Source organism: Setaria italica, chromosome IV (assembly GCF_000263155.2).
Source record: "Setaria italica strain Yugu1 chromosome IV, Setaria_italica_v2.0, whole genome shotgun sequence".
In the NCBI taxonomy this organism is placed as follows: Eukaryota; Viridiplantae; Streptophyta; class Magnoliopsida; order Poales; family Poaceae; genus Setaria; species Setaria italica.
Genome location: NC_028453.1, coordinates 33,903,217 through 33,913,679, shown reverse-complemented (window position 1 = coordinate 33,913,679; position 10,463 = coordinate 33,903,217). Strand labels below are relative to the sequence as shown.

Here is a 10,463-nt window from a genome sequence, read left to right as displayed (position 1 = left end):
GTCCACCGGCCGTCGGGATTTGTCATCCCCGGCAAGGAGGACAAGGTGCTGCGCCTGCGCAAGGCCCTCTACGGCTTGCGGCAGGCACCTCGAGCTTCAAATGCCAAGCTGGATTCCACCCAGAAGACTATGGGCTTCGAGCAAAGCCCGCACGAGGCGGCCGTCTACCGTCGGGGCAACGGAGGCAATGCTTTGTTGGTGGGCGTCTACGTTGACGATCTGGTGATCACGGGCACCGAGGATGAGGAGGTGGAAGTGTTCAAGGAGGAGATGAAGGCCGCCTTCCAGATGAGTGACTTGGGGCCTCTCTCCTTCTACCTGGGGATCGAGGTGCACCAGGACGACTTCGGCATCACACTTCGACAGATCGCCTACGTCTAGCGCGTCGTTGAGCTAGGTGGGCTCACCGACTGCAACCCAGCTCTCACTCCGATGGAAGATAGGCTGAAGCTGAGCCACGACAGCACGGCTAAGGAGGTGGATGCTACACAGTACCGACGGCTTGTGGGGAGCCTTCGCTACCTCGCCCACACACGGCTGGACTTGGCGTTCTCCATCAGCTACGTCAGTCAGTTCATGCAGCGACTGACGACGGAGCACCTGCAGGCTGTCAAGAGGATCCTCCGCTACGTTGCAGGGACTCTCGACTATGGCCTCCACTACCCGAGGTGTCCCGGGGTGGCACACTTCATCGGCTACGGTGATAGTGACCACGCCGGCGACATCGACACCAGCAAGAGCACGAGCAGGATGTTCTTCTTCCTTGGCAAGTGTCTCGTCAGCTGGCAGTCGGTCAAGCAGCAGGTGGTGGCCCTATCTAGCTGTGAGGCCGAGTACATTACTGCTTCTTCCGCTTCGACTCAGGCTCTCTAGCTTGCTCGGCTGCTCGACGATCTCCTTGGCAAGGATGCTGAAGCAGTGGAGCTCAGGGTGGACAGCAAGTCCGCTCTGGCTCTGGCGAAGAATCCCATCTTCCACGAGCGAAGCAAGCACATCAGAGTACCACTTCATCCGAGGTTGCTTGAAGGAAGGGAGTGTCAGGGCGAACTACATCAACACCAAGGATCAACTCGCCGACCTTCTTACCAAGTCCCTTGGAAGGATCAAGTTCCAAGAACTCTGCTCTAGGATTAGGATGGCTCAAGACACGCAAGACTTAGGGGAAGATTGATAGAATAAGTCATGTGTGTGTTGGGCGTGTGTTTTTATCTACCTATGTGCCTATGTGCACTTTACCTACTTAGATGCTCTTTAGATGCTTTACTTAGCTTCTAAGCCACCTGCCTATGGTTGGCATATACGTACCCCAAAGACCCTTTCGTGGGAGTGGAATGAGAAAGTGATCCATTTGGGTAAAAAAAAAAGAATGAGAAAGTGATCCATTTGGATCAACAATATTTAGTCAAAATATGAATAGTTTCTGAAGAATGGCATTTAACATGTGGTCTAGATTTTGAAAAGATATGTCCACCATGCATTTTGGTGCCCTTCTTCAAGATTCTTGCAAACTTCAAATACCGACAAAGTTCAAGGATATTCATTCTCCCTTACTGTTCCCCCATTCCCACCAAATCCCAACAGCGACCATAGCGCAGCCAACGTGTCACCAGGACTCCAGGAGTGTGTGGTTCCAGATGAAGGGATCTGTGCAGCTATCCATCTGCTTAGAAAATCTCATCTTTATCCAACTTTGGATTGGTTCAAAAGCAACGTTTCAAAAGGCCGGCCTAGTGGCCAGGCGTTCCTAGGCAGTTGTACTTTTTTTCCGCATGACTGGATCAGAGTAATGCCTTGTTAAGCAGAAGAAATATGGCATATCAACACAAAAATGCCATTACCATAATTTATCTTCCTCTTGATGTGTCCATTTTGGCACATAGATCAAGTCCTAGATCACTCTAAATGGATAAATGCCTAGAAAAAAACGTCTAGGTACTTGGCAGTGCTGCCTTGCCTAGTGCATAGGCGCTGCCTTTTGAAACAAAAAATTTAAAGGTGGAACACATCAAAACAAGAAAATAAATTTAAGACCTAGATGATAAACAAGGAACTATGCCTAGAAAATAAAATAGTTAGTGGAATATACAGGGTTGATTTTAGCATAGCATTCTAATACGCTTAGAGTATTTGGATTTAGTTAATTGGATTGGGATTAGTTGAATAGAGCATCACATTTGAGAAGTGTTTTTTTCTGTTTGGGTTATTTTAGTTCAACACATCGCAATTCTCTTCTAGATGGTCAATTTGCATGGTGAAATGGCTTCTCATCGAACCTAAATTTTGATAGTGAAGGTAGGGTACTAGTGGAACTACATGACTATCAAAGTCATGCACTGTGAACCTATCATTTATAAGATATGAACTAATTTCTCGGCGACAAGATTGGTAACTTATATGTAATATGGAGGAGAGTAAGGAGGCCAAAATTTGGCTCGACAATTTATCCCGTATACCGTAGCATTGATGGCAAAGGTCACCACTAGACCTGAGCATTCTGCGGGCCGGGTCGAAAAAAAGCCCGGTTCATTTTGAGCTAAAAATTTATGCCCACGACCATCCCATGAGCGTTGTTGAGCTAGGCTCGAGCTTGGACCGCCCATTCTTTTTTTTTAAGTAGGATAATCAATGAAATTAATTTTTTGGACGGGCTCTACTGGCCCGAAATTTTTTCGAGCTTGGTTTTCGCTACCACACCTGGCCTGACCCAGCAGCGAGCGCGGGTGGGCCAAAACCCATCAGGCTCGGGCCAGGCCCGCTGGTCGAGCTGGGCTAGCTTAAAATGCTCAGGTCTGGTCACCACTAATCTACGTTGAATTTCCACCATAGATACAGAATACGTCCATTAAGTCTCTACCATTCGAGATCTTGAAGAATAAAAGTTTGAAGGTAGCGAAAGGGTCTCTAGCCTAGTGGTAGAGTACCTGAGTAGCACCCAACAAGTCCGGGTTCGACTCCCCGTGGAAGCGAATTAAGTGGATTTGAAATAAAAAAAATTAAAAATAGGTTGGAGTTTCCTACTAACTTCGGTAAAAAATAAAGGTAGACGACAAGGATAATAAAGAAAGAGAACGCAATCAATAATATCGGGTTGCAACTATCCGTGTTTAACCTGCAACATGCTACTATTCACATTTTGATTTTTCTTTTTTTTCTCGCGCAGCTTTTTTTCAAATTCAAATTTTATTTTCTTGCATGCTCTATCCATTAATACTTTTATGAAAAAATTTCCGTATAGTCAGGTGCTACAGTAATTAGTAGAACGGTAGCACATAACTTGTACGTGGCATTGGAACTTCTCTCCTGTTGCCTATGGGCTGCCCAAGGGCATCAACATTTCCGTGATAGGGGATAGCTTCATGCACTATAGTGCGCCATTTTGTAAGTTATACGTACGTTGGTCCCAAATGCTTTGCAGATCCCATTCGCCAAAAAAATACGGTTTTCACATAGCACACTAGATTTGACATTTTCTCTGTTTTTTACTTGATCAGTTTTGACATCTAGATGCATTGAAGTTTGAGAAATCACAAACATACCAAATTTTTGACTCAAAAAGTAAACAGATTTTGTCAAGCGGTTAATTGGGCTGTTAGCATGCCGTCCGGTTTGTCAGAGCCGGGCCCGGGCCAGAGAGCCTCGCGGGCAACGCAAAATCAAACCTGGCTTCTTGTTTGTTCGGATACGAGCCGGGCTCGGCCTACCTTTTTGGCCCAATAGGAGCCCAGACGGCAGGGTATGATATCCAATCCGCCAGGCAAGCCCGCCTAGTCTGCCACGAGCCCACGACGCGTAAGGTCGCCGCCTCCTCGTCGGAGACGATCGGCCGCTACCGCCATGGAAAAACCACTCGCGAGGACCCCGCGACGGCGGTGAACGGCTCGCTCGCCGCGGACGGCGAGGCCATGTGCCGGAGGCACGCGGATTTCATGGACCTCTACGAGCAGAACATGGAGCTGTACGCCTGGACGGGCGGAGCATGGAGCTGTACGAGCGGAACATGGCGATGGCCAACAGGCTGCTTGAGGAGAGTCGCGACTCCATCGCCAGCCTCGGACGGCAACGCCCTCAAGAAGAACCAGCTGCTAATAAGGCGGGGCCTGAGGCCACCGGCGCGGACGCCGCGGGCCCTTTTTCGTTCGAGGACGGCGACGGCGGCGAGTACGGACTTGCCGGGCTCCAGCCAGACAGAAGAAGTTTGGCCAGCGGCGGAGGTAACCATCGTGGTCAGCGAACGCGTGAAAAAATCACTCTCATATGATGATAAGCTGCGCCAGACGTCATCTTTGTAGAAGGGGTTTCTCTTTTCAGATTGTGTAATCTCCCTCATAGAAACAAGGAAATAGTCCTCCAAATAAACTCATACTCAATTTCTATGGCAAAATGTTTCCTTCATTTTTTTTACATCAATTCAATTGTGCTACGTTGCAATGAATTGATTTGGGGGAACACCGGTTATAGGGACATGCATGAACTGCTTGGCCACGTGTACGCAAGAAGCAGCGCACGCCGAGGGACGACGTACTCCGAGATGTCGCCGGCCGGCCGTCTCCTCGCTAGTCCCCCGTCGCCCGTCGGCCGTGCGCCGGCGATGCGTAGTAGAAGGCGACGCTCCTGCCGTTCGCCTCCTGAAGTGGCCGCGCGTTCCTCCTCGCGCCCTGCACACGTCACGCCGCACACTACATTTCTGGAACTCTCTATGCAATAATGCAATTGCATCGGCGGCGGCCTGGATGCACGGGCCGCCGGCGAGGTGAACGAACGGTGCTTACGTCATTGACGGCGTTCCGCAGGAGCCGGATCTGGCGCCGCGTCACGCGCCGTACCTGCACGCAAAAGCAAGCGCGTGGCGCCACGTCACACATCGCCGTTGACAACTCAGACCGCGCTCGCGTGCATGGACGACGGCATGGATTTTACTTTACCTGGTGGGCGACCACCCAGGTGACGCCCTCCGTGCACGGCGGCGTGGTGAAGGAGCCGGTGTACCTGTAGTACACGGTGCTCCGGCTCACCGGCCGCCGCGGGTCCACCACCTCGTCGATGAGCTCCTCGTGGTTCTCCCTCCTCGCGATCCTCCTGATGTAGCGCTCCAGCCTGCGTATGGTCCGATCGCGGCGCGTCCGGCTGACCTTGTAGAGCTGCGCGACGACGGCGTACCTGTTGCCGGCCTCGCTCTGGTGCAGCATGTGGAGCTCGAGGGCGTAGCGGCGGCCGTTGACGGCGTGCTCGCTGGGCGAGTGCCAGTGCATCTGCCGGAGCCGGTAGGCCACGCCGTCGATGACCACGCCGCCGGGGTTGCTGTTGAACCGCACCATGATGTCGTGGCCCCGGTTGACGAGGGACGCCGCGGCGGGGCGGTAGGACCGGCCCAGCCGACCCGGGCTGTCCACCAGCGCCGCCACCGTGTCCGAGAGCCCGATCGGCGACTGCAGCCGCCCCACCGAGCACGCCGCCCACTCCCGCCGCACCGCGCCCCACCGCGTCGGCCCGTTCCCGTCCTCGCGCCGGTAGCTGAAGTCCCCCTCCTCGTCTGCGAAACGTGTCACAGCAACTCACAAGAAGGAAGGGTCGAAGGCATGGTGTAACGGCTCGCCACCGGTCGCCCAGCTAATGGTAATGATTAGAGTTTTTTTTTTCTGTCTGGTCACTCACGGTGGTGATGCAGGTGCTGTGTGCGTGCGTGCGTGAACCGGAAACGCCTACCGAGCTCCTGCGCCGCCGCGCCGAAGGGGAAGAGCAGCGGCAGCGAGAGGGAGACGACGAGGACGGCGACGGCGGCCGTCACCGTACGGTTCCTCCTGCCCAGGGCCGCCGCCGCGTACATGGCGGAGACCGCCATGCCACCTGCTTGAACAGCGTGGATCGATCGACGAGAGAGAGAGAGTCTGCCCACGCCAGGATCGTCGACGAGCCGGGCGGGTGTGAAGTAGCCGTGCGCGAGCGAGCGCGGCGGGGCCGGGAGAAAGCGCGTGACCGGCGGCCGGTAAAGCCGGCCGTCACGCGTCGCGCGCGCGCGCGCGCAAGGGATCCAGGTGATTTGTGCGCGGCGGTGCAGGGGAACAATCAATAATCGATCGAGTGGTGGTTTCTTTTGGAACGGGGAAAATTTTTAAAATTTCGAACAAAAGAAAAGGGAATTAACTTTTTTTTTTGAATTTTTAAAAGTGAAATGAACAAGAACATGCACTGAACTGAACTTTGGTCGGGCCGCGCCTGATGAAGAGGAAATGAACACAACCGATTGAAATGGAGTAAACGATTATAAAAGAAAACAAACAATTCTGGGAGAAATTAACACGCACGTATCGTTCGGTCATCGATATCTCGATGATCGAAGGAAGACATGAACGCAAACAATAAACACACGCGGCACGTATAGAAAAAGATCAAAACACAACAAATGTAAAAGACAACCCAGCCCAACAGACTGTAAAGCTCAGCCCAGCAGGTATCCTCCCAGGCCCAAGGGGAAAGAAACCCGTTCGTCTCCAAGGCCTCCCCCCAACCTGTCGGCCACCACGCCGCGCCGTCCTCGAAGCGCCGAGAAGCGTCGCCGCCGCTGCTGCCGGTTGCGAGTCGCGATCTGATGGCTGGGCAGGCGTTGTTCCGGCGAGGCGCTGCAACAGGTGCAATCGAGGAGTTTTTACCCGCGGCGATGCCATTGGTACGGACCAACCACGCCCTCGAGAATTCATACATGTTGTATAGCAGTAGCTTTTTATGCTTTTGGGTCTTATTCTGAATTTCTGATCAAACTAATCAATCCGAAAGACAAAAAAGCCCCAGCTTCCACTTCAAATAACGAAGATTTACTTCCTGTGTTCATGAATGGTTACCAGTTATCTACTTCGTGTTGAAGAAAGGCAACCAGCTATCAAGACAAATGCTACGGATAGTCAGTTTTTCTCCACGTCTGAATTCAGTACTTCAGTAGTATTTTAACCTCTAACTGTTTGCAGGCATAATCTGAGCCATTCCTGGTTGCTTTCCAAATTATATCCTGTATGCTAAAACCTGTCAGCTCAGCCTGTTCGATCCTGTGCCAAACCTGTTCTATGTTGCCTGTCGCATTGTGCATGATCCTTTTCTGAAATTGGCACGATTCCATGGCAAGGCTGTAACTAAAACGGGTTATGGCCTCATCAGGGAGTGAATGGCAGTTTCAAATATTGAACTAGAACAGTGCGCGACGTTGCCGCGCAGAAATAGCCCTCCATCTATTTAGTTTGGAATTTATATTTTTATAGTTAAATGGAGCACACAATATTTATACAATATCAATTGAAAAGTATCTTGTAAATAAATATCGAGATGTTGTATTTTGTTGTTTTTTGCTAGATTTAATTTTTTTATTGGATACCTCTGGTTGTAGCGAAGTCAACGAAAGCTAACTTATATTTTTTATTATTTTTCTATGTTTCAAAGTGTCTGGGTGCATCATATAAGCTAAAGTGACATTCAATTTATCAGTTAACAAATTATCAATTTGTACCTCTATCATTTTTCTATGTTTTTGTTTCTATTTTGCAAAGTGCCAGTCAATTTATTAGTTAATAAATTATTTTTTTACATCTTTATTTATATTACTTCTGGGTTGGATGGTGAGGTGATTTCGTGAAAGGTAGAGGGTTTTCTTAGGAAATTGTGTGAAAGAGGTTCGTGGGCTGCAGGTTGTATTCCGACAAAGTACGGGGTTTTTAAAAAATTTTGTGTGAGAGGCCTTGGATGGCGGGTTCGATTTCGACAATATTCGGGGGGGTTTTGAAAGGTTACTGGGGTTATCTGTACCTAGACTGCATGTTGGATTTTGACAAAGTTCGGGGGTTTTTTGAAAATTTTTCTGTGAGGCCTTTGGACTACCGGTTCGATTTTGATGAAGTTTGGGATATTTTTTGAAAAATTGTTAAGCCTATGTTCGACAACCTGCGCCTGCAGGTTGGATTTTGACAAAGTTCGGATTTTTTTTAAAAAAATTCTAGGGCCTTTGGACGGCTGGATTGATTTCGACAAAGTTTGGGATGTTTTTTTTTAAAAATTCGCCATCCTCTGTTCGACGATATGGGCCATCCACGCTCGATCCGACAGTTGAGATCTTTTATGGCGACGTGACAACCTCCTGACCTCGAGTGCGACCAAGTTGGTATGTTTGGATACGAGGTGCTAAACTTTAGCAGGGTCACATCGGATGTTCAGGTGCTAATTAGAACGACTAAACATTAGCTAATTATAAAACTAATTGCATAGATGGAGTCTAATTCGCGAGATGAATCTATTAAGGCTAATTAATCCATCATTAGCAAATGGTCACTGTAGCACCACATTATCAAATCATGGACTAATTAGGCTTAATAGATTCGTCTCGCGAATTAGACTCCATCTATGCAATTAGTTTTGTAATTAGACTATGTTTAATACTTCTAATTAGTATCCAAACATCCGATGTGATAGGTGCTAAAGTTTAGCAGGGTATCCAAACACCCCTAAGTCATTAAAGATTTAATGCTCGGTGCGCGATTCCTTTCACTCGCATTGGTTGCGCTTGTGCATGGTTTTGGTTTCTTCCAACTGCAGTCAAAAGTGGCCTGCTAGACACTCTTTGGACCAAGTACTTCAGGAATATGGTCCAGCCGTCCAGGCATGGGTGAGTTTACTTTGGTATTGTTTCTTGAATGGCATCTAAGGATTTATGTGATCCAATAGGGAAGTTAATTTAGAGAGATTGGCGTCTATACCTTTGGACTCTGGCTTCTGTAGATTACTCTGTTCTGCATCTTTGTAGTCAAAGGGGACCATGAACTTATTAGGGTCAAAGCAATCTTGCTTTAGTTTCCTTTCACCTTTTCTTTTTGGGGAAAAAGGTTCCTTGTATCCTAGCTGATGTTCCTTTGAGAAAGTGATAGCGGCTGGGACATGAACCTGAAAATGGACCGTGACATGTGCGCATGGAAATCCCATGCTGCTAACCTTTTGTTTCTTTCATAGGCATGCTGTTCAGGAAAAAAAGAACATTTACCATGTACCTAGTCATAAATTACACAAATTATTTGTAGATTTTGGGCAGAGAAACTGACTCTTGAAACCTATAGCATGTGCAGGAGGGTGGAGGCCATTTAAGAATCGAACAAAGACTATAACAAGCTATTCAAGATAGAACTGTTGCTTAAAACTGGTAACGTTGTGGCGCTGTGCTTTCTTTTAGGTTAAAGTAGATGTGTATTACAATGTGGAGTTGATTACTGGGTTGGTGGGTGTTTTGTAGGAATCTTATTGCGCTTTACCATACAAAGATTTGTTCCCCTGATATATACCTTTGCTTTTTTATGTACAAACCAAACGTCTTCAAGTACATTTAGTAGGATCCATGGTACTGGCCGGAAGGGGGTTAGCATGCAACAAAATAAAAGTAGCTTGGACCGTTTTTGTTTCTTCCCACGCCTATACTAATTCAGGGTTATATCATACCAAAGAAAGATTTGTCAAGATCATAATAGGAGTAAAAGGTAAATTTCTCTGCTGATATTTAGCTTTTTATATTCACATTTTTTCAGTTAAAACCACATTTTTTTGTGCATATCCGATAATATCAGAAATCTCAGTTACGAGTTTGCTTTCTGACCTACCGTCTCAGGATCTCCTGCCACCTTTTACTTTATGATGATTTTCTTTAGGTCTTGATTCTTAACTTTCCTAATGACAAATATTAAATTAATTATAATCTCCAGAGCTTACGATCAAGTGGATGGTTCCTTTACGTTTCTAGTGACAATTAAAGCTTGCAAGCGTGAGGCATCTACCATGCACAGAGTCCACTAATTATTAGTAGTGGGTATTGAAAGATTTTGGTGCAAGACTTCATCATTCTCCTCATGGCATATCTAACCTTCCTGAAAATTCCTTCTGATCGATCACAAGACACATACTATTCACAATTTGGTCCAATCTTTCCTTTGACCAAACAAGTCGATTTTGTGAGATATTCTTATATGGTACCGTAGTTTAGGTATCGTGCTGCCATTAAATTTATGAAAGTATCATTGCTAATGTTTGTGCCATCAGTTGACCAAAAACTGCCTTCGGTGAGTGCTTTTATTTTTTTACAGACAATCACAATATGCCTTGTAATATATCCATAGATGGTGGTCATGAGCACCCCAGCCTTCCGAGATGCCGCAAGTGCTGCTGGTTCAGCTCTCTACTTCTTCCACTAAGCATACAAAGCTAAATGTCACCATCAGTTTGATCCAGAGCATCTTGAGCATGATCATCCTTTGTTGGACCCTGCCTTGTTCCATTCAAATAATAGCCATTAAAAGTCCAAAACACTTTTTACGCAAATATATTCTCACAACTAGAGCATCAAGAAAGGCCAAAGAAGATTTATAGTATAGGAATGATCGTTGTCTCTACGATTAAGACTGAAAAGATTAACTAATCGATAAAAGTGGCCTGGGATAAGGGAATCT

At 47.6% G+C, this 10,463-nt stretch overlaps 1 protein-coding gene across 1 annotated transcript; it reads right to left on the bottom strand.

Annotated features, from left to right (window-relative positions):
- Positions 1 to 4,297: 4,297 nt before the first annotated feature.
- On the bottom strand, positions 4,298 to 5,882 carry LOC101782548 (alpha carbonic anhydrase 7). Its single transcript, XM_004965848.2, has 4 exons — positions 5,704 to 5,882; positions 4,923 to 5,530; positions 4,770 to 4,823; positions 4,298 to 4,655 (listed from the first exon to the last, which is right to left on the bottom strand). The coding sequence occupies exons 1-4, from the start codon at positions 5,837 to 5,839 to the stop codon at positions 4,554 to 4,556; spliced, it is 900 nt and encodes a 299-aa protein (XP_004965905.1). The 5' UTR covers positions 5,840 to 5,882; the 3' UTR covers positions 4,298 to 4,553.
- Between the last annotated feature and the right edge of the window lie 4,581 nt (positions 5,883 to 10,463).